Below are 27697 nucleotides of genomic sequence, written 5' to 3'. Positions count from 1 at the left end.
AAAACAAGTTATTTAAAAAACCAATTTGAATATCGCTTCAAGAATACAAAAAAAAATCAATTTCTTGATTTAGTTATCAGTTTGTCTACTTCTTAAACCAGTTAATCAAACCAAACTAGTTTTTAAAAAATTAATAAATTATTAAACATATTTTCAAAAAAAGGAAAAAAAATAAAATAGGATACTTTTTCAAAATTGATTAACAAAAAATTTATTTTAATTAATTTATATTTTTGGTTCGATTCAAAATTAATTAATCTTTAAATCACTTTTATTTCATTTTTTTTCTCCAAATTGAAAATTTGGTTTAATTGGAAAAATTATCAAACTGATTCGGTTATCCGATTTTGAACACCCCTTACCACCCATTTGACATGTGAAAATTACTTTCTTAGAAACTTAAATATAGAAAGTAGGAACTTTTGAATAGAATGGTATGTTTCTACTATTGTAAGAATAGGATTTTATACGAGTTGTTCAAACTCAAATTCAAGTTTGATTCAAACAAGCTAAGTTCAAGTCAAATATTGGGCTCGTTTTCGTATATGAGCTTAATTCGAGTGGACTTATATCAAATCTAAAGCTAAATAATTTTCAAGCGAGTCCAAGCCTTAACCTGTCAAGTTGACAATCTTGAACTAAATTCAAACCAATATCAAATTGAACCTTGTTCTTGCTCAATCCAGACCGAAACCAACTCAGCAATCACTACTCTTGTTCAAACTTAGTTGCAAGTTGGCACATATCTTTTGACACACTTACCCGGCTTTTGCTACTTTTCTCTAGGATAATCCCATTTGAGACAGGGAAAATTAAAAACATTTGTTCGTAGCCAAAGAGACTGGATTGATTTAGCAATGCTGATCCTTAATCAGTAAGCAAAGTTTCCGCAACTACATTAGAGAGGAGTATTGCAGGTAGCCCTTCTCCAACTAAAAATTTATTAATAAATCTTGCAAAACGTTCATACACACCATCAAAAAGTGGGGGAAAAAACATCACTAATACTAAAGCCATGGTACAACTGTCTAAACAGCAACACAAAATAGGCACAAGAAGAGGGAGATAAAGAACAAAAGAAATGAAAACATGTTTATCAATTGCGTCTTAGTGATGGAATTAGGATGAACAGGTGAGAAGTCATCCAAGTACAGGAAAGAATAGTGGCATGGCAATCAAAATGCACAACAGAATGGTCCTTGTTCTGGGAGTAATTGGGACCATAAACTCGCATAGCTCACAAATCACGACTTGCAAAATGCATGGAGTGTATCATCCAGGGCCTTTCTATCATAATCACCTGTAAAGACACAGTTGCCTAGAGGACCTTTCAGAAGGATAAGCCTTAGTAGCCCATCAGCTACCTTTTTATCAACCTGAAATATCAGAAGTATGCAAGAATGATCAGGATCAGAGGGAAAATAGAGCTTCAATGAGTAGTGATGGCCAAATCTCTTACCGCCATGACAGACTTGAATGTTTCTACAGTCATGGTTTCTGGAGGTGCAGTAGGTAGCTTAGCCTGTTTCAAAATGTTTAGCACTCGTTTCACAATTGAATCATCAATCCAGCCAAGCCGGTAAGACATGTCAACTGCCATGACCTAGAAAATGATAGGCAACCAAGTTCAGCATAAGGCAGATGAGCCAGATAATGGAAAAAACACAAATATATATGATGCTATACCATGCCAGCTGCAACAGCTTCTCCATGAAGCCACTGCCCGTAACCAACTCCTGTCTCAATGGCCTGAGAAGAAATTGATCAAATCAGGAAGTTTTGCAAGAATATCAGATCACAGGGAACATTCTCAAAGACCATGTTGACAACTTGGTGAAGTGGTTAAAAAGGAAAAGAGAAGTTCATTATACTTAGTACTATTATGTCTATGAGTTACACTACAAGCTAGCTCTGATCAGATATTTTGTGTGCATTATATCTAGCCTAAACAAGATGGCAACGAGAAACAACTGGTTGACTGAGCAAGCAGAGTTAAATGCTTTAATGCAAACACAGAACTTACATGACCAAATGTGTGGCCTAGGTTTAAAGTTGCCCGTACTCCACCTTCTTTCTCATCCAAGGAAACAACTTCTGCCTTATTTTCACATGATCTCTTTATAGCATAAGCCAATGCGCTTGGATCCCTGCAATGACCCAGTCCCAAGTATAAAATATGCACACATATTTAAAACAACACTAATTGCAAGATGATCAAAATATTACAAGGCTAAATTAGTTGTCATTAGAAAGAGAAAGAGGAAATGACAAAAGGGAGGAAAGAAGACATGGAAGATTGTAGTTCTTGAGGTTTGAAATAAGATCCAATATTGTCAATTCAATGCAGATATGTGTCCTCTGATGCATAAAATGAAATGTTTCATCATACAAACTGTTAAATTAACAAAAAGACATGCCTGTTGTTTGGGTAAAAGAATTTATTTTGAATTTGGCATTGATAATTTATACCTTGCCATTAATTTGTCCATATTTTTCTCCTGCCACTCAAAAAATTCAGCATCCCTGATAAGCCCATACTTTATAACCTCTGCAAAACCTGATGCCAGTTCCCTGTCTGGCAGTGTGTTTAATGTGTCTGTATCTATAAGCACACATTGAGGTTGGTAGAAAGCACCAATCAAATTCTTCCCAAGGCGGTGGTTTATGCCAGTTTTTCCTCCAACAGAAGAATCCACCTATAAGGTATATTAGATACAACAAACATATAACATTAGAACAAAGAGTTGAAGGCACACGAGAGACATGGAACAATTAAGCATATATCAAAGAAAACTGAATTAAAATGAACCCTGAGCAGCAAAAGACCTGTGCCATAACAGTAGTAGGAATTTGAATGAAATTAACACCACGAAGAAAAGAAGCAGCAGCATAACCACACATGTCACCAATCACACCACCACCAAGGGCAACAAATGTAGATCGCCGATCCAATCGTGATTCAATGGCTTTGTCAAAGACTTTCATGAGAGTGTCCTATAGAAAAAAAAGAGTTAAAATTGAAACTTGAACTATACCTTAACAACAAGATGTTAATCAAAACTTTTAAAAGAACTTACCATGTCCTTGTAGTTCTCACCATCTGGTAAAATCACACTCTCAACTGAAACATTTGGGTTCCCTCTTGTCAAAGCATCAGTAACTTTATCCAGGTAAATTGGTGCAACTGTGCTGTTAGTCACCACGAGAACTCTCTTCCCATGAATGTGCCTATCAAATAACATTTTTGATATAAACACGAGAGCAACAGAAAACATTTAATATTCATTCTTGCAAACAAACAGAATCATCAGTGTTTTAACTCAAAAGCTTGCATTACAAGATCTCTCCCAGATGCAATCTTAGTTTCATGTCTTAATAATCTAGCTCAAAGTCTGAGACAGAGCCACATTAGTCTCAGAAAGGGGGGGGGGGGGGGGTGTGGGGGGTGGTGTTTGTCCCTTCTTACAATAACTAAAATGATCCCAATGTACTTTTTTTAGTTGCATATTTGCCTATTTGTTTTCCTTCTCACTCATAATATAATTATATTTTTTCTATTTTTACTATCCCTTTGAACATAACATCTTATTCTCCAAGGTTCGCCAGTACTAATTATAGAATATTACAACATTTGATTACAGCCCAGGCCAGTTACATATTTAATATTGAAAATTACAAAACTCAGCATCTAATGCCCAAGATTATAAATCAGAAGTGATACTAGAAGATTATTCTACACGAAGCTATTCAAATACGATACAACCATATCAAATTCTTTTGTTTAGATTTCACTTATATGTAACTTATACCTTACTGTATATGAGATTTACATAATGAAAATGAGTTAACATTCAATATTCAAAATTGAAACGATAATTATCATTACAAAGAATACACAACTTGGAGGTTACAGTTTATTATATTAAATGGACATACTATGAGAAATTTCTATATTTTAAATGATTATGAAAATCTCAGACTCCTCCACTGCTAAAAATGATTATCTTGCCTTGCCTACTCTAATCAGCTTAAAAAAAAAAACTACACACATAGAAATGTTAACATGGATACCTTTGTAGCAGGTTCGGCTGATCAAGAATACCGGACCCAATATAAATCGGGTAGCTCCGGTCACCCAAATCCACGTCAACAGTTGTAGGAGCTTTGGGACTCGCTTCACCAACCGATTGATCCATCACCGGAGCCGCAGTCGCACATATCTTGGACGCCACTCGAGTCGCACTCAAAACGGAAGAACCGCTCCGATTCAACTCAATAGAACTCGAGGAGACGAATTGAGAGGATCGAAGAGAGACCGAGTTGGGGCTCTGAAACCGGACCAAGGAGTCGGAGAATTTGGAGGTGAGTTTAGTTGAAAGAGAAGGAGAGAATGAATTGGCGGTGGATAGTGCCATGGATTCGAAGTCGGAGTCGGGTACAAGATTTGGGTCGGAAGATTATGAGTGGCGTGTGTGGATTTAAATTGAACATGGTTCGTTGAAGAAGAAAGGACGAGAAGAGGAGATGCGCGGGGTAGGTGAGGGAGGCAGCGATTGGTAAAGGACGTTAATTGACGGACCTGTCCCGTTAACTCATATATAATTGTTAAATAATGACTAAAGGACTTATTCCCACCTCTGATATGATGAGCTGTCTTATTTTCATCCTAACATTTTAAAATTTTAAAAACTTATTTATAAATTATTAATTTTAATTAAAATTATTAGTTATAATATCACTAAATTTTAAAAATTTAAGAGTTTATATTATTTTTTTCCTATAATTTTGAAAACTAATATTTTCTTCTATTTAAAAGTTTAAAAATTTTATTTTTTTAAATTTTTTTTTATTTTCTGACGATAAAAATTTGCTACTGTTGTTAATCATCTATCCCAGTACCTTCTTCTTTAACCATTGACCCTTTCATCGGAGTAGGTTTGTCAGACGAAGACAAACTACCTTCATCCAATGAAGAGTTAAAAAGTCTCTTCGTCTCTTTCTGATGTCAATAAGTTGGATCGTCTTTATTCGATCAAAGAGACTCTTCATCTTTTCGTTGGATGAAAACAATTTGTCTTTGTCCAATGAATCTATTCTGATAGACGAGTCGACAATAGAAGAAGAAGATGTTAGGGTGACCGATCGACGACGGTAGCTGATACCTGTTATCGGAGAATGAAAAAAATAATTTAGGAAAAAAAGTGAATTTTTCAAATTTTGAGATGAGAAAAAATTATTTGTTTTTCAAATTATAAGAAAAAAATAATGTAAATTATTAGGTTTTAGAGTTTAGTGATAAAACGATAATTTTACCTCTTATTTTGATTAACGTTAACAATTTATAGGTGAATATTTAAATTTTTAAAAACCCATACCAATGAGTTTGGAGGCCGATTAAAACTTGGGTGGGAATAAGAGATTTGGGCTTAAATAATTGATCATCGCACGTGATGAGGCTGAGCATAGTTGATTTGGCACGTTGAGAATTGTGAATTGACGTTTTTCTTAACGTGAGAGATGTAACCGTTAAAGAAGTCGAGGCCAGAAAAAATATGAGATATAATAATAAGAAAATAAAAAAATAAAGACAATAATAGAAATTGTGTTTGATAGATGAGTGCATTGAAGGTTGGATAGTTTATTAGCTTATAGTCTAAATGAATCGGTATTACCAAAAGGTCAAGTAAGGGAGGATGAATTTAGACTGTCAAACCCAACAGACAGCCCATTTTTAAGTATTATGACATAATCTATTATCAGAAAACTCAACTTCTTTGGTACAATCTGCTGCCACCATGCGGCCTCCAAAGACTACTTTTGAGCGAGACTATGAGAAATGAAGAAATACCCCTCTCAAACTGATGCTTACAAGCGTCAATAACAGTAGGTGGACATGTTTTTGAAATGAATAGTTTCTCTTTGTTTATTAATGGATTTACTCTGTCACACATTTCTGGAGGTACCTATGACCATGCATGGCCAGATTAATTCAATGAAAGAGTACCCCAAGAGACCTGGAAAGCGTTTAATGATGCTTTAATTAATTACCTGGGAAAGCCAAGGATAGAAGAACCGTGAGCAAAAATGCAGGCTCTGTGTTAGAAAAATCCCCCCATAGAAAGAGCCACGAGCACAGCAGCTGTACATCATCGGCTCTCCTTTCTCTCCGGTCACCGCCATTGCCTATTCACATCCTACATTGGACCCAGAAGAACCGGTTTTTGCTCTTAGAGCTTTCACTCACTATTTTTGGTCTACTATTGAAGCTTAATATGTATTGTCCACAAAGTAAGTCTGAGGTGTGAATGAACGAATCATTATATGGCTTTTGGTTGTTGTTGAAGAGGGTTGTTTCGGTATGCTACACGTTTATGCTGTGAAATTGGGAGGGACAGAGAAGAGGGTGTGATCTCTTGTTTTTAGATCTTATTAATGAAGCCCTTATCATCATATGGGATGATAAAAGTGTTCGACTGTTAACATAAGTCAATACAGAAATATATCATATCTTATTAGCAAAATTACTTCCTAATTAGAGAAGCAACGACACCAACATGTTCCACTTCCTTTGTATCGGCTGCCACGATTTCAGCGAACCTTTTGAACAAAGGATCCATAATTTCAACTCCAAAATGACTCTGAATCAGTGACTCGTTAACCGCTCTGACAGCCTTTGCCATATTTTTAGCTGTTGTTGCCCTCTCACACTTGTTTTCAACATTCACACCATCCCATGGCAATGCAGTAATCTCCATTCGATCGAGGCTGAACAATCCTTCTTTCTGTATCTCAGCCTTTATGTCTTCTACATATGGCTCGTAGTATGGCGTATTGTACGAATCTAACTTTTCCTCCTTAATCAGACCCTGCATAGATTAGTATTTAGTATTGTAAAGCAAAATTCTGTGGAAGAGTTTACAGGTTGATTGATATACCTGAGCAACTAAATCCTGGAAAGCTTCTCCCAAGTAATCCCATACTAGACAGCTTTCCTCTGCCGTTGGGTCAGGTGTTCTTCTGGCCCTGAATGATAAAACCATGCGCCCTTCAGAGATTACTTCTATTGAGCGACACTTGAGAAATGAAGAAAAATCCCTCTGAAACTGAGTCATATAAGCGTTTATAACAGCAGGGGGACTTGTCTTTGAAAGGAATATCTTCCCTTTGTTTATCACTGGGTTTTCCTTGTCACTCAATTCCGGAGGTACCTAAATGCAAGCAATTCCAAAATTTAAGCAAGCACTGGAAAAGGACCTGGAGAATCTTTAACGATGGGTTAGTTACCCGGGAAAGCCAATGAAGGCTAGAAGAAGAGTGAACAAAATGCAGGCATTTTGACGGGAAAATCCGGCCATAGAAAGAGCCAGGAGCACCGCAAATATACATGTGCCCATTCTGTTGCTGTATCTTCTGCTGAAAATCTGGCAAAAACTTGAACACTGTGTTGAAATCATTTGCGGGAAGATCATTCAAATACACGAGAAATTCGGGAGGTAGTCGACCGAGTTCACTACATCTTTTGCAAATGATGCTTGTGATTTCAGTAACAGCAAATAAAGTGTTTGGCCCAGAGGAACATCCAAGGTCTGCAATGGTGACACTCTCAGGTAAGTCGAAGGAAGCAAAATCCTGTAGCGCTTGCCATAGAATCGACATTGACTTGGACAAATATGTTGTCTACCACAAAACAACATCAACAACATTAAGTTTCAAATAATAGCGGAACTTTACAGTTGATGCAATAGAGATTCCTAATCATAGGTTCTTCTATATTATTAATACTAGAAGAACAATAGCAATACTTAATTAACAAGTCATTGAATCAGTTTTTATCAGAAATCTGGCAATAGGGACAACAACTTCAGTGCAGTGGAGCATATGAATGTGTAAACTTGGAACTACATGATTTTTTTCTGCTAAAATATTTCAAAAATGATGAAGAAAAAGAGACATGGAGAAGAGAGTAGGAAGAAATTAAACCTGAATAACCGAGTTCTTTGCATAGCTTTCTTCACCCACACCTCCTTTCATGTGGAGTATTTGCTGCCCTTCCATTGTTTTCTCAGCTAAAAATTGTGTCTCAGTTAGCCTGGTTTAGATAGTTTATTATATACATATATACATATATACATATACATAAAACCAAATAATGATGACAAAGCTTGAACATAAAATACTAACAAGAGTAAATTACATTGTCCCACCCTAGGTTTACAAAAACTATGCTTATTGAGTTCAAGAACTATAAATTTTTACTAAGAATTCAATTCTATTTAAACTTAGTGTCAAAAAATTAAATTATCATATTACTCAAATTTATTTCACTTTTACGAGACTATAATTTTACCTGTAAAGGGATTCTAATCAAATTTTGTAATTGGAATCATACAAAAAATATGTGATCCTTTCGGATGGCACATTTTCTTATGGGTGTCATTCTAATTGTCAAAATTACACCTTTCTTGGTGCCATTTGGCAAAATGGCAACAAAATATCTTTTTTTATTTTAATTTGGGAAGAAGATGAACTTTTGTGCCCTTTATTAATATAGTTAAGTTTTGGATGACATTTTATAATATTTGAATTCAAGGGGTGGGAAGTAACTTCCCCAAACTTTGGGTGGAAAATAGTGTAGTCCACTAATAATTGGAGTCAAATGACAAGGTGGATTTCTCCCTTTGGTAGACATATTTTTATGCTTCTTGTTGTTGACAAAAAGAAATAAAAAATATAAATTGAAATTATAAAATAATTAACCAACTAATATTCTACAAGTAGTAGAGAAAGATTCTTCTATCTTATTGTGTGTCTTTATGTTGGCACTTGTGCTGTCTTTCAGGTTTCATCATTTTCACTTGCTCCTGGGCTTCTCTAGTGTTCTTACTTCCTCCACCTCTACCAAATTTTCTGGAGTTTTCAAAATTTGAATATCTTATCATTATTTTATCAAAACGTGTACTAGAAATATAAGGATAAAGGAAAATAATTAATATTAACCTAATTTTATTGAGGTCAAATAATAATATGAGTTATAAGGGAAAAAATTAAAATAATATATTTTGCCAAAAATATCTAAATATGTAAAAATTGTTTGATTATTGTTGACTCAACTTAAAACGCCTAACACTCCTATTGAGATAATCCAACTCCAAAGTCTATGAGTTTTCTTCAATTTTCTAGTCAAATTCATCTGAAAAATAACCTACCAAACTAGTATTAATTGATTTATCTGATTTTTTAAAATATTTATAATGTTAATTGCGTTAATTTTCCAGAAGGCCAAAGTACTATTTTCCACCCAAAGTATCCTATTATTTCTAGTTTTCATCTTTTAACTTTGAAAATTTTATTTGTTCACCTATAGACAGTTAAAATTAACAAAACCCTAATGTTTTAAAATTTTATTTATTTTTTCCCCTCTAAACCTTAAAAACTGACCATTTCTCCTATAAGCTAAGTTTTAAAAAATAACATTCTCCCCCCCCCCCCCCCCAAGGGTTTAATTTTTAATTTTTAATTTTTGACGTCAAATCTGACGCTATCACTGGCGACAAAGATTCCCCTACACGTCACCATATTCTGATGGTCTCTCTCCCTTCCTCTTGATGCCTGATTGGCGTCAAATAAAATTAGAGAGATGAAGACATGATCTTTGTCTTCGTTGATCGATGTTCTAGAGGAAGAGAGAGGGATTGTCAAAACATGATGATGCATCAGAGAATCTTTGTTACCTGTGATGACATCGGATTTGACATTGGGAGAACTCTTCTTGTATATGGTGTTATCATTCTTCAAATCCAGCAAATTCCTAGGGATTCTGCTAAAGGGAGGATGCGAAGAATGATAACGCAGTTTTGTGTTTTGCGGATAACGGAGCTGAACGTTGTTAAAGTTGCTGTTAGCAACAGGGGAAGAAATGGTGCTTTTCATGTGTGGAAACCTCAAAACAAGACGGTGTCCTTTTTCTGTCATGGTGTGTTTCAATAGTTTCTCCCGACGCCAATATCATCATTTCCAAATTCTACTAGCATCGAACTTGTCACTTTTGATTAGCCTGCAACCTAGTATAACTTTCCTGATTTAATAACTGTTTAAAACGGTTCAATAGTTATAGTTATTGGACTGTCACTGAGAATTGTTGCTGTCTTTTGAGTCCTGATCAAACTGGTTAAATTGACCGATCCAATCTGGATTTCAAAACCATATCATTAACTTTCTTCTTTATGATATAATTATACTTGCAATAAAATCAGTTGAACAATCAGATTTTCATTTTATGCATCTTTTAGCAGATTGCAATGCGCTATGATTGACTATTTGAGCTAGCCCAGTTGAACAGTGGACTGAGACACAAAGAAATTTAACTCCCCAGGCACAACTGACTGATATAATTATACTCTTCAATGAAGTAGCAATTTGATCATCATACAAAATCAAACACTAGCTTTATAGAACCAAATTGAGGATAACATTTAAGATATAAAGCAGTATCCTATCCAAAATACAAAGCAAAGTATACAGAAGGCCTACTTGAAAACACCACAATTCGTCCGAGTTCCGAAGTTGCCACAACTTCCTGTACCAAAATGGCTCACAGCACTCCACTGCGCTTGCACAAAATTTGCATCACATGGATTTGTATAGAGTGAGCCTGCAAAACTTCTCAGTGCTTCTATTATCAACTATACACATAGAAACCAATTATCATAGCTTTTTTTTTTTTTTTTAAGATAAAGATCCCATTTTAAGGGAGTATCGTCTTCACTTGTTGCTCCTGTGTAATTTTCTTGGCTTGATTGTATGACTTCTCGAATGCTTGCATACACACAGTTGAGAATCCGACCATTGCTTGAAAGACATGTGGGAAAACCATCTGCAGGTTATTTACGGTCATTGCTCTTGTCATAGCTACCAAATTCTCATGCTTACTCTTCTCCTCCTCTGCCTTGGTTCTTAACATATCAACCTTCAGTCTTTTCTCTGCAACTGGGTCCTTGCCAGGGCTTTGAGGCACTGAAAATGGGCCATACTTGTTCTCCAGTAATCTAAGCTCGGATGACTTCTTCTCAAACTCCTTAAACACTGACTCTGACTTCTTCTTTTGTTTATATTCTTCAGTATGTTGAACTACAATATCATTGATCACTGTTAAGAAGCTTTTGATTCCTTCAGATGCTACTTTGTCTGGAATCCTATCAACTGCCTGGTGCCATTCTTCACAAAATGAGTAAATTCCCGTTTCCTGATCAGTTCTAGATAGTGGGGTTTTGGTGAACTGATAAAGGCTTAGGCGTAGCCACCCTGTGAGGTTCTGAATGTAGTCCTTTTGGGCTTTGACTAAGTTGCAGAAAGATTGGTGCCATTGCTGGACTTGGAGCTCAAGCTGGAGAGCTGATTGCCTGTGAATCTCTGATGTGGGTTCTGCAGATGGAATTGTGTTGAGGTATTTGAACTGCTGAACAATGTGAGTTTGGACCTGGTGGCTCTCATACATGCTTCTCCACATGCACATTAATCTGGGAATCAAGCAAGTTTAAGTGAATTACACACTGTTTTCTTGCTCATACAAATTAAGAAGACAATTGGAAACAGTGAGTCAAAAAAATAACCAACGGACACTTTCATGGAAGGAAAAATGTCCATCCTTGTATAGAAATCAGGGTAATAAGTTCTAGGAATCTCTCACTGCTCTGAGTAATTGACCAGAGGGATTATAACTAAAACCACAGTGTCAAATCTTAGATTCTCTAACTGAGCACCAAATGACAAAAGGATATATAAGCATGCTTAAGCCTATCAATGATCCTAAATTCTACTCTGCTGAAGTCTCCTTGAAATTTAAACCTAATTGATTTTGTCCAAAAATAACAATATTGGGTCTTGAGGACACTAAGGCTTCAGTAAAATAAAAAGGTCCACATCGAGTCCTGCAAACAAGTACCAGTCAATTGCATTTACCCATCAATTCTCTATGTTCCATCTGATGACCCCACTAGTAAACATATTGCACTCCTATTAAGGTGACAATTCAAAAGGAAAAAGATTATTCCTGGTTGTAAAGACGAGGAGAGAGCCAAACAATGAATGAAGCTGAGCTTGGTTTTGGGATGACAGTTTCAAAAGTAATTCTTTGTACTGTTTATAAGTAAGCCCTCGCATCTAAATTTATACGGTTGACTCTCACAGTTATTCAGTACACATATCCAGTTACTGTTTTATCCTGTAGTTGTTTTTTTGGGGTCCCCATTTCTGATAAACCAAATGCAAAATCTATCCTGTGCATTGTTCCCTTTTACTAGGTTTACTTTTATTTTTAGCATAATAGTGCGTGCAAAACATTAATTTCTCAACACAAGAAAAGGAAAAAAACAACAGTCCAAAGTAAAAGCAACCAAGTTAAAGATGCCTGCCCAACAATGACAATGCTATATGAATGAAGGATCCAAAGAAGACTAACCCTTTAACAAGGTCAAGGAGTTGAGGGTGGAGTTGAGTGTCCCTGATTTTGTTGATTTCAGCTGAGATAGTCTCAATGGCTTGAGAGGAAACAGTTAATTGAGACTCTAGCTTTTCAAGCTCTTTCTTGGTCTTCTCAGTCTTCAAATAGTCAGCTCCTTTCACCTCCAGTTTCCTCAGCTGGCTCACCTTCTTCTCATGCTTCATCTTTATAGCCTCAGAATCCTAAACACAGAAGTGGAGAATCACTTAAATAAACTAAATGAGGATTGAATAATAAGCTTGTCATTTCATGAATATATATTTATATGAACCACCAATCGCTTTTTGACCAAGAAATGCAAGGCCAATCTTGGGCCCCAAAAGATAAAGCTTCAGATTTTCAAAATTTGCTTATAACACAGAAAAAACTTATGGGTTTCATCAAGTAAAGTTAATGTTTTCACCAGGGACAAGATGATGCCATAAGAATAAAATGTTCATTTTCTTTTCGATCCCTTGAAACTTGAACGAAAGCTGACGACTAATATTAGTGACTGGAGCTAGCTTTTGTGAAAAAAAAAAATGAAAGAACCGAAGATAGATCTCTACCTTAACTTCCTCATACAGTTTCTTCTCCCAAGCATATAGCTTCTCAATGGTTGAGGAATGGCTATCACCTCCTTTGTTTCCAACTACTTGGTCACCCAAGAAGCTTCCAAATGCCTGAGATTTTGGACTGGAACCCCATGTCCACGACGCTGGACTCAAATAGAAGCCGTAGCTGTAAACTTTACCTGCAATTGCAGATTCACAAATCACTAATAAACGTTGTCGAAGAAATGGAAGCCTATTTACTGTGATCGCATGCAACAATATATATTTTTATGTGGGATAACCAGTAGAAGACATAATTATTTTGTTTGTCAAAGAAGTCAAGAGAAAGTACATGAGAAATAACAACACATATCTGACAAACAAAATCAAGAAACCCACGTATTAATAGGTAAATACCTCCTTTAGTCTGGGTGGTAGAAACAATAGGACTTGTAACCTCAAGAATTGCAGAAAGCTCAGCACCCGCATCAGCAGCCTTAAGGAAGTAATCATCAACTTCTTTGATAATGTCAAATATATTCTTACCATTTGTTGACTTCACCATAGCAAGGTCAGTACTTCCACTAGTGTCTTTAGAGTACCCACTCAACACCGAAGGCGGCGCCATTGTACTCTCAGTCCTAGACCTAGTCAATGGCAGTTCAGCAACCTCGTCCTCCCACTCTTCCTCGGTCATAGACTGTGTTGTTGTCTCCACAAATGGGTCCCAGAAGTCCCAAGTTGAAGATTGTGGAGGTGGAGGAGGCGGAGGTGGTGGAAGAGGAGAAGCTCCAATTGATGATGACCAATTAGTATCAGTACTGGGACTAAATGGAGGCCGTGGTGAACTAAAGATTTCTTCTGGTGGTGATGGGGGTGGTGGTAGTGATGGTGGTCCGAGGTGGTGATGGTGGTGAAGAGCGGATTCACTACTTGAAAACTGAAGAAGAGCTGAGCCAGTATTGCGAAGAGAACGAAAATACATTGCATGTGAAGCTGAAAAAAACTGTCTTGCTACCACTAGTTGTTTCATGTATCTCTTTCTCGCTCTGCATTGTGAGACTGTTTCTCCCCCATCTAGATTTGAGATACAACAACCCATCGCCCGGTTGTTGCTTTGAGTTACTACCAAAAGCAAAACTATAAGATTTTGCTCTGTTTGTGGGAGGTAAGGTATAATAAATATCTAAAATAAAGCCCCCTCTCCGGCTGTTAAGATGGTAATGGCGCCCATTGCGTCAAAAGCAAAACCCTCTTTCTCCTTTAATTCGTACGAAAATGTATTCTGAACAACACTGGCAATGCTAAGCTATACAAAGTTTCTTTCCTAATCATAATCTTTACGACTATTCACTAGTACAGCATACAAACTGAAACCCAATGCATGCCTGCCAAATTTCTACTTTCTTTCCTCATCCTTGTCTTTTTCACTGTAGAAATGAGGGGAGGGGGTTGTAGTTGATGGCCGTAGTTGAAAATACAGAGAGAGAGAGAGAGAGAGAGTATTGTTACAGAGACAATGAATTGGGTAGAGAGCCACTGGCACAGTGAAAAAATTTTATATTGAATTTATTGACGAAAATACCCTAGTGTTACCTCTTTTAATTACTACAAAATGCCCTTAAAGAATTAAGAGTAGATTTGTTGTCAGATGGGATTGGGAAGTGGAACATGGGACGTGCGAACTCACTCTGCTTAGAGGGTGTTTTTTGTAACTTCATATTTCAACGGATATACAAAGGCTTCCAAATAGAAAAGTTTCAAATTTCCGAATACGCTGTTTTTTTGTTGACTCGGTTTTAGAGTACTTTGAATTTTGTTTTTACTGGGTCAATTCAGTGCAGGGAAATCCATTGTCAATCTCTTCTTCCCACTTAAGCTGAGCTCATAAACTGGATTCATACGAAGTTCACCAAGTCAAGATCCACTCCAGGTGCTAATAGGAGCACTGGACTCGGATCCAATCAAGTTTAAATTTGTTAAAGTTCGAATCTGATTTAATTTAGATAAATTTAAATTTGAGTTCATCTTAAAATAACTTAAGCTTGATTTACTCAAAGAGAGTCGAATTCAAAATTTAGCTCGGTATTATAATCGAATAAAAAATAACTAAAATACTAATATTTTAATACATATTAATTAAAATAATATCAATTTAGTTTATATGTATCACAATTTTTTTAAATTATGAGTTTGAGGAATCGAATACATATGAAGTTTAAGTTTAAAAATACTTAACTCACTTAAGTTCATTTCATAAAATCTGGCATTCTTATCTATTTATATAATTTTATACACAAATAATAATATATTATTTTATACTTAAAAATTAAAAATAAATAATATTTAATTATATAATAATATATTATTATATATATATAATTATATTTAACAGACCCACCATTATTGGGCCAAAGTTTGAGCCCGGTTTTGGTCCAGTTGTGATCCATGATGTTCGGTCCAAAAAAACCATAAACCGTTTCAGCACGTGCAAAATGATCGGGTTCGTTGTTCAATAAAGATGAGGAACCACTTTCTTCTTATCACACGCGCACTCACACTAACCAAGATCTGACACAACTACCATACGTCCACTTTATCTTTATTGGATTATTCATTCGCACGTACATTCCACGCTCCTACAACGACGTAACTCAGTAATAATATAAATTTGAAAATTAGAATTCCCTTCCCTCCATCAACGGCCAAACCAAGCAGAGCAATCCTTTTCTTACGTTTCATCTTATTTCTTCCCAACTCTTCAAGCAATTCGTTTCTTTCGATTCTCTTCCTAGGTATTTTTCTCGGTAAAGTTCTCTATATAATTGCGAAGAAGCTTGATTCAGCCGTGTCTTTCATTGTTTTTGTTTTGAGAACATTCTAAGAATCATACAATGGTGGGACGTATAGCAGTAGACGCAGAGTACTTGAAGGCGATAGAGAAGGCTCGTAGAGACCTTCGGCATCTTATCTACAGCAAGAGCTGCGCTCCTATACTTCTTCGCTTGGCGTAATTTTCATTTTTTTAAGTGTTGAAAATCTTACTAGAAAAGTAAACTATGTGATTATGAATTTTGATGATGGAGCCTTTGATAAATGCATGGACAGGTGGCACGATGCTGGAACTTATGATGCTAAGACCAAAACTGGCGGGCCGAATGGATCCATTAGGCAAGAGAAAGAGTATTCGCATTCAGCAAATAAGGGTTTAAAGATTGCCATAGATTTACTGGGTGAGGTTTTGCTGCCGAGCTCTACTTATGTAATAATCGTTATTATTATTAATTATTAGTGCATTTTTACCGACTTCTTCTTGCTTTTGTTTTGATACTAGAGGGAATCAAGGCCAAGCATCCTAAAATTACATACGCTGACCTTTATCAGGTTACTGAATTATCTTTCTTAAATTTAGGATTGTGGTTTAAATAAAGAGTTTTGTTTATGAAATTTTATTTGTTAATATTATATGAGCTATCATGTGTTTCATTCAAATATATAGATATAAAGTTTGTTGAACATTGGATTTTCAGCTAGCTGGGGTTGTCGCCGTGGAGGTCACTGGAGGACCCACTATTGACTTTGTTCCTGGCAGAGAGGTATTTTATTTGAACATGAGATGGGGTCGAATTGTTTAACTGTGTTGCACAATGCTAATTTTATTTATTTATTTTATTAGGATTGTACAGAGTGCATCGAAGAGGGGCGTCTTCCTGATGCAAAACAAGGTTTGCCACTGAATTACTTCTATAATTCCATTTATTTCAAGTGTATCTCGTGTCTTTTCCTTTTAAACTGTATGGCTCTTAAGCAGAAATTTTCTGCGCAGCACTTGTATGCCTGATTAGGCAAGAGAGTAACTTGTTTAGCTTGAATTGACAACATTTTGTTTGCACGGGCATACAAGGTTCGGAAAGCACTGTGAATTTTTTAATGGGCCAGGATTTAAATTTTAGATATGTAGAGTTATACTAAGGTGGGTTGACTCGATGAGGGGTTTTCATCAAGTTCACTTTTTGTTGGCAAATTATCAAGTCTTCATGTGAGGACTTAAAAGAGTGTGATCTAACAAATAATATTAACCAGTTAATAAGTTTATTAATGTTTCAAACGGTGGTACATTGTGTTGTTTGTTTTTTTGAAACTTATAGTAGATTTAACAGATTATACTCTGTTTTACTCCATCTTTTCCAGGTGTAGCACATCTAAAGGATGTCTTTTATCGGATGGGTCTATCTGACAAGGACATTGTTGCGCTGTCTGGTGGCCACACATTGGTAGCATTTTACCCTGATACCCTTCCGGCTAATTCTCTACTCTGATTAAAACGTATATGTAATTTCTTTTTATATATTTTTAAACTTCTTTTAGGGGAAGGCACATCCAGAAAGATCAGAATTTGAGGGTGCCTGGACAAAGGATCCTGCAAAATTCGACAACACATACTTTGTGTATGATAAATTATCAGTGCTTGACATAATGAAATTTCATTTTAAGTAGAATAAATAGAACAGATGTATTTACCTTCTATATATGTTTTGTTTGCATTATTTATGATGAATAATGTGATGTGAGCAGGGAGCTTCTGAAAGGAAAGTCGGAGGGGCTGTTACAACTTCCGACAGATAAGGCTTTACTGGAGGTTCCAGAGTTCCGCCGCTATGTGGAGTTATATGCAAAGGTAACGTGGATTCTTAATAAATGGGAAGATGAATAGCTCATTTTAGGATGAAAAGTTCTTCAGTTGAGATTTTTCTTGCCCATATGGCAGGATGAGGATGCATTCTTTGCAGATTATGCAGCGTCACAGAAGAAACTTTCAGAACTAGGCTTTAATCCATATCCCTTGGGTTCTAAGGGTGCGGCGAAGAACTTTACTGTATTAGCACAAGCTGCAGTTGGAGTTGCAGCAGGTGCAGCCGCGGTGATCTTCAGTTACTTTTATGAAGTTCACAGAAGAGTCAAGTGAAGAAGTTTAAATTTTATCAATAACACATGTAACACATATTGGAAATTTCAATGGGTTTCTTGATTGAATTTGATTACTGGCAAGTCCCATTTGTTCTTGATTGAACAAATGGGCCTTTTATGTGGAATGATCATACATTTTCTCATTTCATTGTGGGCATCAGCTTTCGTTAGCTGCCCTGAGCTTGGCCCAGACCTCTTTAACTTTCAACTAGACATTTAATTCCTTTTTCAACTGTGTTCCTATGTTCGAGGCTTTTACTGGCATTATCTTTCTTTGGTCTCCATTCTCTTTGTGTCCCCTCCTGTTGGCAACAGAGTGTGGAGGGAAAAGGAGGGACAGACTTATTTTGCGAAATAGGATGCCAAAAATGGGACATCAAAATTTTCTTTTATTAAGATATGCCCTTTTCTTGAGGCTTACATAAGTTAAGTAGTCAACAAAATTAAAGTTTAGTGGACAAACTGTCAAATTTCCAGCCTCAAATGTCTACCTACACATGCAGGAAGTGAAGTAGACAAGGAGAACAAGTTTATCTCCAATCTAAAGTCTACATATATTATTAAATTAAATTATAAGTTAAGGTAATAAGACTCCAGCAGATTCAGGCTCTTGGACTCAAAGAAAGAGTGATATCTTGGAAAACCTTAAGTCTCTTATCAATCTTCCTCTGAAATATCCCTGCATTGTTGGTACTAGATTCATCATTCTTCCCCGCTTCATTTGTTGAACCTAAAACTGCAGCAATAATAGCCTCTTCAAAGTCCTTGTTGTCTGGCAAAAACTCTGTTAATTTTTTCTCTGCATCTTCGGATGATAGCCTCCTTGTCTTGTTTTCAGGTTTCTCTGGTTCCACAGCAAAAGATTTGGTGTACTCGCCAATGTCATTTACTCTCATAGAATTAGCAGCATTTCCAGACCTTGTTCTTTTCAGATTCTCTTGAAACTGATTCCCAATTGGCTCTTTTACCATTGGTTCCTTCAAAAATCTGGATGAATAAAATGGTTGTGCATCAATGTTCCATGGATTCCCATATGGGGGAAGTTGTTTTATACTTCTTTGCTGAGGAGGGACCAGTTGATTAACAGATGTGTTGAGATCAATGTTCTCATCAGTAAAATTATCCTGAATTTTGACTGCAGTAGCTGTGGGCAAGACTTTCTGATCTTTGGAAGGCTGAGATTTCCATGAGTTCCCATAAGGAAAAAGTTGTTTGACACTTCTCTGCTGAGGAGGAGGAATGATTTGATTCAAAATTAAATTGGAATCAGAGTTCTCATCAGCAAAGTCATCCTGTGCTTTATTTGCTGCTGTTGTTGGCAACACAGTAGGATCCCTGCAAGGCTGCGGTTGCCAAATTGATGAAGAGCCAAGAAAGGCGTCAAACAGCCTACTTTGCTCAACCCGGTCGCCTCCTTTATTCATCATCTCAGACTCAAGGTCTTTGAGCATCTGTTGTGCTCTTTCATAGGCCTTAAGATGAGAATCAACCCCTCTGGGTCCATCAGCAACTGCCGGTTTCACTAGCCGCAAAGTCTCTTTCGCCTCAGCAATTCTCCCTTGTTTCATCAAACAAATACCCAGATTGCACATCTTGTTGTTATCGGGTGCAATCGTGAGTGCTCGTCGATATGCATCTTCTGCTTCAATGTAGTTGTTTTGCTGCATCAACGCCCATCCCAAGTTTCCCTGCAACATTAAACTGACTTATAAAAAGCTTTTGAAAAAAGCCTAAGCCATCGAACAAATTTGTATTCGTGCATCCTCACCAGTAATCGAGTTGCTTCTTGCTCCACAGAGACCTGAAATTTTTTTCCTTGAGACCTGGCAGTCTTAGTGCGTTTCCCATTGAAAGCAAGCCCTTGTTGAATCAAATACAGCTTGTGTCTCAAAAGTGAAATTTGGTCATCCAATCTTCCACACCTCTGTACCCAAATAACTAAACCTCAGCACTTGTTAAGCTAAACAACCAAAAAACAAGTAAAAATGCAGAAATGATTTAAAACCTTGTAAAGATCCAACAGGATATTGTCAAGAGACTCCTGTGCTTGATCCGAACAACGACTTCTCAGTGACTTGATGGCTTCAATGGCTTCTTCAGCCCGATTCTGTTGCTTCATCACAATAGCCATATCTTTCAAAGCACTATCTACTCTATCTCCAGCATTAATGGCTGCCCAAAACAAAGGAATCGCCTTCTCTGGGTCTTTATCCACCAACTAATCCAACAAAGCAACAAAAACTGTATCAATAAAACACAAACCAAAGAAAAAATCCAACTGAAACATATTATAAACCAATTTTTACCTGAACATTCTTGGCCTTGACGTAAGGAGTATCACCAACTGGGACTTTGTGGATGGCATGAAAGGACTCTGACCGGGTTCTCAGCACTCCAAGAGGCTTCGCCGGTGATGACGGAGCCGATTTGGTAGGCCTGAAACCAGGAGGAGCATTCCACATATCTTGCAGCATCTTTAAAATTAATTTTAATCCTTGTTTTTTCTAATTAGATTAGAGTTTTTTGTATTTCCGCGATTTTAAAGATGAAGACGAGACAAAAAAAACAAAGTCTTTGTGGAGAGGTAAAAAGAAGAAGACGAGCGAGATTTAAGAGAGGAAGACAGAGAGTGGAGAAGAAAGACGTGATTTAGAGAGCTTTTTAGGAGAAACTTTTTGAAAAATTTCGACCGTTGAAGTTACCGTTTCACCGACTAGCCGTTGCAACGTAGACTCCCCCCAATTATACACTCATAAGGCGGTATCAAACAATCATTATTTTATTTTCGTCCCTAAGATTATTGTATTTACGATTTCCCACGTTTTCATCTATTGATTAATTCTAGTAATACCATTTAGAATATAATTTTTTGCATTAAGATCCGTACGGAATCTCTTTTAAGTATAAATTTGACATAAATTCAATGGAAATATTACAAAAATATAATAGATTTTTTTGGAAATAATTTAGCGTAAAATTAAAAAAACAAAAATGGTTTTTCAATCAATTTTTTAACTTTTAATTTTGAAAATAATTTTTGAATACTATACGAATAATATTTTAAATTATTAAAAAGATTGAAATCAACTTAATTTGTTCAAATCCTGTTAGTTTTGGATAGTTATTCTAAAATTACAAATAGAGCAATCATATTAATTTGTGTTTTAGATTGTCGAATTCACGATTTAGATATTTCAAGGTGTCTATCCGGGAAATTAATTAAAATAGCATATTTTTTTCCTTATGTATATATAATTACTTATTTTCTTATTATACATATATAACCTAAGTTTTGTATTCATTTAGTGAAGAGGTGAATGAAGTTGAGATATGAGGTGAATGAAGTGAAAATATAAAATTTTTTAGTGACTTCGGAGGTAGGAAGATTGACCAAGTGGTTAGTTGGCTGGCTAAACATCTAATCAACTAATTTATTTTTTAAAAGTTAGTTGATCAGATGATTGATCAGTTGGTTAAGTACCTAATTAATTAATTTATTTTTAAAATTGGTTGGTCGAGAGATTGACCGATTGGTCATGGTCGAATGGTTAATGCATCAACCAACTCATCTAACTAATTTTAAATTTCAGAATCTTCTTCTTTTAAAAATAAAATCAAATTAAAAAATAATTAAATTTATATAATAAAAGAATTATTATATATATATAATTAAAAAATAATTATTTTAATTAATATCTCTATCTATTTCTTATCAGTCATGGAATGATTTCTATAAAAAGAGCTTATTTTCAATGGAATTACCAACATTCTTTTCTTTTAATATTTTCACAATTATTTTTAATATATATATATATATATATATATATATAAATAAATTTAGGTAGACAATTTGGCAATATTTTTTTTTTTTCCGAGTGCCTACCTTATCCAATTGAGAGTCAAAGATGATTGCCAACGCACCCCTAGCTCAGTTCTTTGTTGGCAGGGACAACGTGGCCCTACACTATGGCATCATGACTGTGCCAGAGGCCAATGTCGGATGTTGAAGTCATATGAGATCACAATACACGCATGTACCCATGGAATTCGAACTGACGTTTGGGTTACAAATCAGATTCCTTTTTAGGCAAAAAGACTTGATCTCATCTAACGAAGTGTGAACTCATCAAACTCATCCACCCTAATTTTTTAAAGGGAAATTTTAATAAATGACCAAAATTAAGGGGGTTTAAGTAAAATTATCTAAAATAATAAGGTTTAAGTAAAAATGTTTAGCTTTTGTGAAATGACAAAATTACCTCTGTATATAAATAAGGAATTTTTATGGTAATTTTCCACGGTTTCACTGTATAAATTCAAAGAAAATTACCCTTCTCACGGTTATCTTACGGTGGAAGATAGAGATATCAATGGGTCGGGTCGAGCTTGAGGCCCAAACAGTAACGGGTCGGGTCGGGCCCTTAAAATATAAAGGCTCAAGACTCGATCCATATAATAACGGGCCTTAATTGGGTCTCTATTTGATCATAAATAATAAAATTATGATATATAATAGGATCTTCAAGAAGGGAAGCAACTGTCGTTATTGAATTTATTTGACATTAGATTTATTTGTAATATTTTGTAATGATAAAATTAAAATAAAATGAGATTAAAAATATAATAAAATAATTGAGATTGAGAGTTTGAGATATTGAGAGATTGAGAGTTTGAAAGTTTGAGAAATTTATAATTGTAATTGAAAGTAAAAATGAAAAATTTAATAGGTTTTTATTGAGAAAAAATAAATTAATTAAAAAATTTAAAAAAAAAATTAAGCACATGCTGGCTGCTTCTCTTCGGCCTTTTGCGATGCAGATGCTTTTGCCTCAAGGCAACAGAATGCGACAGAAGCAAGGAATTTTTTTTTTTTTATAAACAGTATCGGGTCGAGCTAGCCCATGGGTATAATATAAAGGCCTAAGGCCCGACCCTATAGGCCCATAGGCCTGACCCGACACTCTATAGTATCGGGCTGGGTTTTATCGTGCACGGACTTTTTTTTGTGCTTCGGATCGAGCTTCTATTTGACTCAGCCCAATTGACGTGTTTAGTGGAAGAGAGTTTCGTCGATTTTTATGTTTTTCGACAACTGAAAATAACAAATAAGGATAATACATCATCCCACATCTTGTTTGAATCAATTTATTGTTAGGATTATTGAGATTTGAGAGAGATTTTGAGGTTTGAATGTTTAGGGTTTCGATTTTGAACAATGCATAAAATGTTTTGATTCTTGGTTGTTTTGCTTGAATTTCTTGAGGGGTTTTGTGTTATTGGATGTGTAGGTTTGATTTGTGTTGAAATTAGAGACTGAAATGACGATTTTTGGCCGAAAAATGGATTAGATATGCCGACGCTGCGTAATCTCCCACGGGCGCCCGTGGGATAGGGGGGAAATTTAACGTTTCAAAATTTTAGGGGGAGGGGGAACAGGGGGAGATCCACGAGGGTCCGTGTGAAATTTTACTAGGAAATTAACGAGGGTTGGGTGGAAATTAATTTTTTTAAAACTATAGGGTCTATATAAGACAGATTTTGAACGGCCATAACTTTTGATCTAGGAGGAGTTACAGGGCCTGTAATATATCAACACGAAGCTCGTTTCGAGCTCTATAATGATAACCAGCTTTGCCAGTTGCACCAAATTTGGAGGCCAAAATAAAACTATTTCAATATGTATTATGCAGTTTTTTTGTTTTATCAAATTTAGGATTTTTGGTTTTTATGATTTTGAGTTTGTTTGTGATCGGACTAGACCTTTTGTATATGTAATTTTCAAATTTGATATTTGTAATTATGAAAGTTTTGATCGATTTTTTGGTTTTCTTGTTCATAAGCTATTTGAATGTGTAATTTTTGAAATTCAGATCTATTTTTTAGATTTTTGAGTAATTTTTTTATTATTGATATTCTAAGATATTTCAATATATCTATTTATTCATAACATTTTATTTTCAATATAGTTTTTATGAATTGATTTTTTTTATTCGAATTCAGAAATACGAATTTCTTCTTTCCGAACGAACCCGTAGTAATTGATATTAAATAAAAATGAGAGTGAAAGTGAGTATTTAAATGATATAAGAAATATATGTAATGAGAGTGAGAGTGAGAGTGAGAGAGTTTATATAAATGTGATGAAGGGTAATTTTGGTATTTAAAAAAATTAGGGCATTTTTGCTTAGGAATAGGGAATTTGGGTATTTTTGCTTAGAAATAATAAAATTAGGCATTTTTGCTTAATGGAGGGGTAATTTGGCCATTTATTATAATTTCCCTTTTTTAAAATTTAAATTATTATTCTTAAATAAAATTTTATTAAAACTCAATGAATATTAAAAATAAAATCGTTATTTAAATAAAAAATTAAAAAAAGTTTTATTACATTTCTTTTTTCTGTTTAAAAATTTAATAATTTTTTTACATAAAATTTGAAAAAATAGTAATTTCACTTTTAAAGTTTTAAAACTATTATTGGAGACAACGAAATTTGTCGTCTTCGACTGTTTTAACTCTCTCTTTCGGCTTATCTCTTCTTGTTGACTTGTTTTTACCCACCGATTAAAATGATTAACTTTGATTAAGACAAAATTGTTTTTGTTGGAGTGTCTCTTCTTAAACAAAGATTATCTTGAAAATAGATTAGCTAGAGGATGGCTAGGTATCAATTATTACTATATGTAATAAAATTTAGTAAAAATAAGTAGGTAAAAATAGTTATTGTATTTGGTTAGAAATAATAAAAAACTACTACTATATTATTTCATTTAAATACTTTAGGTATAATTATTATAAAATATTTTTTATATTATTTGTTTTATTAATTGAAAAAAAGACTATTTTTGCTAAAAATTAATAAAAAAGAATATAATTATAATAAAATTAAAATTATCTCAGTAATTTTTTAATACATAAAATATAAGTGATACTCAAATTATTCTTTTTATTATTTGTCATATCACTATTAATAATAGAAAATTACAAGAATTTTTTATTACTTATAAATCAAACAAACTAATGTAGATAATAAAAGATAAATTACCAGAGTAATCTTTATTTCTCTTTAACCGAACAATCTCTTAAAGTCATAAGACATTACCTACTTGGACATTTATTAGTATCACGATTTTACCCTTAAAAGGTGTTTTGTAATAGAGAGGGAGACAACGAATTTCTATGGATTGATTAACCTGGACTCTTGTTTGATACAAAACTTTGGCATCAATAACTCCAATGTTTTTATCGGAAACATCTATGTTATTGGGGTCATTTTTATTTTATATGTTTAAGATTAAATTTATTACACATTACAAAACTTTTCAATACAATAAAATTATACGTACATATTTTTGAATTAAAGATAAAATAATTAAATTATATAATGATATATTATCTATGTATCTAAATTGTATATTAAAAATATGTACTTATAGTATTGTTCTATATTAAAAAATTCAAAATACTATTGTTTCAACATAAATTTTCATTTATATACTACTGTTTCTAACTCTCTCTATATATATAGCCATTTTTTTTTTTTTTGTCTTTTATACATATATAACAACTTTTTTTTTATTATACAAATATAGTCATTTTTTAAATTGACTTTAACTTTAAAAGAAGAAGATTATATGATTTAGAGTTGATTGGATGAGTTGGCTAGTCAACCAAGCACCCAATTAACCAATTTTTAAAAATAAATTGTTTGGTTAGGTGCTTGGTTGGTTGGCCAACCACTCAATCAACCAATTTTTTAAAAATAAATTAGTTGATTGGATACTCGACTGGTTGGCTAACCACTTGACCAATCTTTCCACAGTCAAAGTCATCAAAAAATTTCATATTTTCATTTTATTTTATTTTATATTTCAATTTCAATTGAATAAGTCGGTGCGTTTTATGTTTTAATTGAATGAGTTTATGTTTGGTTGGATGAATACAAAGTTTAATGATATTTTAAATATTTTATATTTTAGATTATTTATATATATATATATATATATATTATGATATATAATTTAAATATATAAATAATATGTTATTATATAATTAGATTATTTTAAATTAAAAATAAAATAACACTACACATATATATTATCATTAAGATTAAAATAATATAAAAACTCTTGTTATATCTCAAAATAGGTTGGTTTAAGGACAATAATATAAAAGACAGATATTAAAATTTGAATCCAATTAAAATTTGTCTAGTGTTTATCTAATTTAAAAAAAGAAAAGAAACTAGAAACTAAAAAAATATATATTATCGGAATCAAAAGCAAAGATATCTAATTTAAAAACTAAAAGAAATTGAAAAAAAAAGAAAAAATTAATTAAGGATATTTTTGGATTTTAATTATGAGAAATATTATATATACAGATAAATTTTTGTAAACTTTTATATATATATATATATATATATATATATATATATATATAAAACTGATATAATAATATCTAATTCGATGATTTTAAAGTGAGAGAAAATATAAATAATTATATCATCTAATCACAAACTGTTATCTTAATTTGTATAAATAAACTAAGTAATTTTATTCTTTTGTTATTTTTATTGGTATTTTTTATCAATTATTTTTATAGGTCAAAGAATGTACATTTATCACTCTGTTTTCCAAGTAAATTTAAACAGATTTTCAATGATATATTTGATAAAACCCTCATTAAATTATTATCTTTTTAGTACATATAGGATGTAAAATTCTTTCTTCATATTATAATTAGTAAAAGCATAAAATTAATTGTAATTAAGCCTAAATTTTTATTTTACATATAAGTTTAAACATATATTAACTACAAGATCACCATTTTGGTTCTACTACAAAATCAAGATTATATTGTGAATTAATCAATAATATCACACACACAAAGCAAATTACTATTTAAACATCATTTTGATAACTTAATTATTCTAACTTAAAAAGGATTAACAGGTGAATAAGAGATCTCATATATGAAACTTATGCTTATTGATGTCAATTCTTTTTTTCTTTTTTCAAGTAATTAAGCATGTATATTAAAAGGAAAAACAACAAGATCTCATAAGGTGATTCAAATACAACCTAAGTTCATCCTTTTAAAGGGAACCCACATACGCAAAAACCATGTTTACTCGAAAATATAGGTCATCAGTCTCTTCTTGAATGCCTATCATTGTATCAATCATGATAGAGTTCAAGAAGAGATACCAAATGTACAAGTCAAAGTCTAAAATTACACATCTAATAGTAAGCCTGAGATGGTACTCAAAATTAAACCAAAATATAAATATATATATACACACAGTTCAGATAAGTAAGAAGCCCTGACATAATAATAGTTTACTAAAGGAACAAATAAAAGTACCTTGCACAAGAGAACGACTCCTTCTAAAATGAGTAACATTACTTTTGAAACTATAATTTTGAATGAGGGGCACTCCAAAAAGTCTACAATGAATTACAACCACAAATAAGGCCCCATTACCCCAATTTTCAAATATATCAAAAGAGCAAAATTAAATGTAAAACGTTTAGCCTTATACAAATAAGAGTGTATGTAAAGATAAAGTAAGACACCAAAATGGAAGGTAAAATTTGTGGTGAATGCACCACGCCTTACCCAATTCTCATCTAATATAAAAGAGACACATCAATAATATCCTCCCGCTTTTACTCAAAAGCTTTCAACGTTTAGA

General features: G+C 33.9%; 5 protein-coding genes across 5 annotated transcripts; 1 reads left to right on the top strand and 4 right to left on the bottom strand.

Annotated features, from left to right (window-relative positions):
* Positions 1 to 924: 924 nt before the first annotated feature.
* LOC123215320 (3-dehydroquinate synthase, chloroplastic) lies at positions 925 to 4508 on the bottom strand. Its single transcript, XM_044635363.1, has 8 exons — positions 4072 to 4508; positions 3078 to 3228; positions 2827 to 2994; positions 2470 to 2696; positions 2024 to 2147; positions 1687 to 1749; positions 1460 to 1603; positions 925 to 1376 (listed from the first exon to the last, which is right to left on the bottom strand). Exons 1-8 carry the CDS (start codon positions 4413 to 4415, stop codon positions 1245 to 1247), a joined length of 1353 nt encoding a protein of 450 aa, XP_044491298.1. The 5' UTR covers positions 4416 to 4508; the 3' UTR covers positions 925 to 1244.
* A 1910-nt stretch (positions 4509 to 6418) lies between these two features.
* On the bottom strand, positions 6419 to 8069 carry LOC123215336 (probable methyltransferase TCM_000168). The gene is made up of 4 exons (XM_044635389.1): positions 7981 to 8069; positions 7285 to 7677; positions 6936 to 7208; positions 6419 to 6866 (listed from the first exon to the last, which is right to left on the bottom strand). The coding sequence occupies exons 1-4, from the start codon at positions 8053 to 8055 to the stop codon at positions 6522 to 6524; spliced, it is 1086 nt and encodes a 361-aa protein (XP_044491324.1). The 5' UTR covers positions 8056 to 8069; the 3' UTR covers positions 6419 to 6521.
* Positions 8070 to 10359: 2290 nt separating this feature from the next.
* On the bottom strand, positions 10360 to 14416 carry LOC123215309 (protein ALTERED PHOSPHATE STARVATION RESPONSE 1-like). The gene is made up of 4 exons (XM_044635352.1): positions 13450 to 14416; positions 13048 to 13232; positions 12458 to 12681; positions 10360 to 11516 (listed from the first exon to the last, which is right to left on the bottom strand). The coding sequence occupies exons 1-4, from the start codon at positions 14132 to 14134 to the stop codon at positions 10745 to 10747; spliced, it is 1866 nt and encodes a 621-aa protein (XP_044491287.1). The 5' UTR covers positions 14135 to 14416; the 3' UTR covers positions 10360 to 10744.
* A 1326-nt stretch (positions 14417 to 15742) lies between these two features.
* On the top strand, positions 15743 to 18232 carry LOC123212144 (L-ascorbate peroxidase 3-like). Its single transcript, XM_044631207.1, has 9 exons — positions 15743 to 16042; positions 16141 to 16265; positions 16367 to 16416; positions 16563 to 16628; positions 16709 to 16757; positions 17224 to 17306; positions 17401 to 17480; positions 17608 to 17710; positions 17801 to 18232. Exons 1-9 carry the CDS (start codon positions 15927 to 15929, stop codon positions 17996 to 17998), a joined length of 870 nt encoding a protein of 289 aa, XP_044487142.1. The 5' UTR covers positions 15743 to 15926; the 3' UTR covers positions 17999 to 18232.
* A 128-nt stretch (positions 18233 to 18360) lies between these two features.
* On the bottom strand, positions 18361 to 20625 carry LOC123212135 (protein POLLENLESS 3-LIKE 2-like). Its single transcript, XM_044631197.1, has 4 exons — positions 20307 to 20625; positions 20006 to 20218; positions 19769 to 19924; positions 18361 to 19688 (listed from the first exon to the last, which is right to left on the bottom strand). The coding sequence occupies exons 1-4, from the start codon at positions 20472 to 20474 to the stop codon at positions 18603 to 18605; spliced, it is 1623 nt and encodes a 540-aa protein (XP_044487132.1). The 5' UTR covers positions 20475 to 20625; the 3' UTR covers positions 18361 to 18602.
* Positions 20626 to 27697: the final 7072 nt, after the last annotated feature.

The sequence above is a fragment of the Mangifera indica genome, chromosome 1, assembly GCF_011075055.1.
Source record: "Mangifera indica cultivar Alphonso chromosome 1, CATAS_Mindica_2.1, whole genome shotgun sequence".
NCBI classification, from domain to species: Eukaryota; Viridiplantae; Streptophyta; class Magnoliopsida; order Sapindales; family Anacardiaceae; genus Mangifera; species Mangifera indica.
This window is presented reverse-complemented; position numbering and strand designations above follow the sequence as displayed.

Coding starts and splice junctions, on each gene's coding strand:
- LOC123215336 (XM_044635389.1), bottom strand. CDS start 8,055: ATGGAAGGGCAGCAAATACTCCACATGAAAGGAGGTGTGGGTGAAGAA. Junction 7,678..7,980: donor CAAAGAACTCGGTTATTCAG/GTTTAATTTCTT, acceptor GTTTTGTGGTAG/ACAACATATTTGTCCAAGTC. Junction 7,209..7,284: donor GCCTTCATTGGCTTTCCCGG/GTAACTAACCCA, acceptor GCTTGCATTTAG/GTACCTCCGGAATTGAGTGA.
- LOC123215309 (XM_044635352.1), bottom strand. CDS start 14,134: ATGGGTTGTTGTATCTCAAATCTAGATGGGGGAGAAACAGTCTCACAA. Junction 12,682..13,047: donor AACTGTATGAGGAAGTTAAG/GTAGAGATCTAT, acceptor TTCTGTGTTTAG/GATTCTGAGGCTATAAAGAT. Junction 11,517..12,457: donor CTCCTTGACCTTGTTAAAGG/GTTAGTCTTCTT, acceptor CTTGATTCCCAG/ATTAATGTGCATGTGGAGAA.
- LOC123215320 (XM_044635363.1), bottom strand. CDS start 4,415: ATGGCACTATCCACCGCCAATTCATTCTCTCCTTCTCTTTCAACTAAA. Junction 1,604..1,686: donor AAGCTGTTGCAGCTGGCATG/GTATAGCATCAT, acceptor ATCATTTTCTAG/GTCATGGCAGTTGACATGTC. Junction 1,377..1,459: donor CATTCAAGTCTGTCATGGCG/GTAAGAGATTTG, acceptor CTGATATTTCAG/GTTGATAAAAAGGTAGCTGA.
- LOC123212144 (XM_044631207.1), top strand. CDS start 15,927: ATGGTGGGACGTATAGCAGTAGACGCAGAGTACTTGAAGGCGATAGAG. Junction 17,307..17,400: donor TGTCTGGTGGCCACACATTG/GTAGCATTTTAC, acceptor AACTTCTTTTAG/GGGAAGGCACATCCAGAAAG. Junction 17,711..17,800: donor ATGTGGAGTTATATGCAAAG/GTAACGTGGATT, acceptor CCCATATGGCAG/GATGAGGATGCATTCTTTGC.
- LOC123212135 (XM_044631197.1), bottom strand. CDS start 20,474: ATGCTGCAAGATATGTGGAATGCTCCTCCTGGTTTCAGGCCTACCAAA. Junction 19,925..20,005: donor TCCTGTTGGATCTTTACAAG/GTTTTAAATCAT, acceptor ATTTGGGTACAG/AGGTGTGGAAGATTGGATGA. Junction 19,689..19,768: donor AAGAAGCAACTCGATTACTG/GTGAGGATGCAC, acceptor TTAATGTTGCAG/GGAAACTTGGGATGGGCGTT.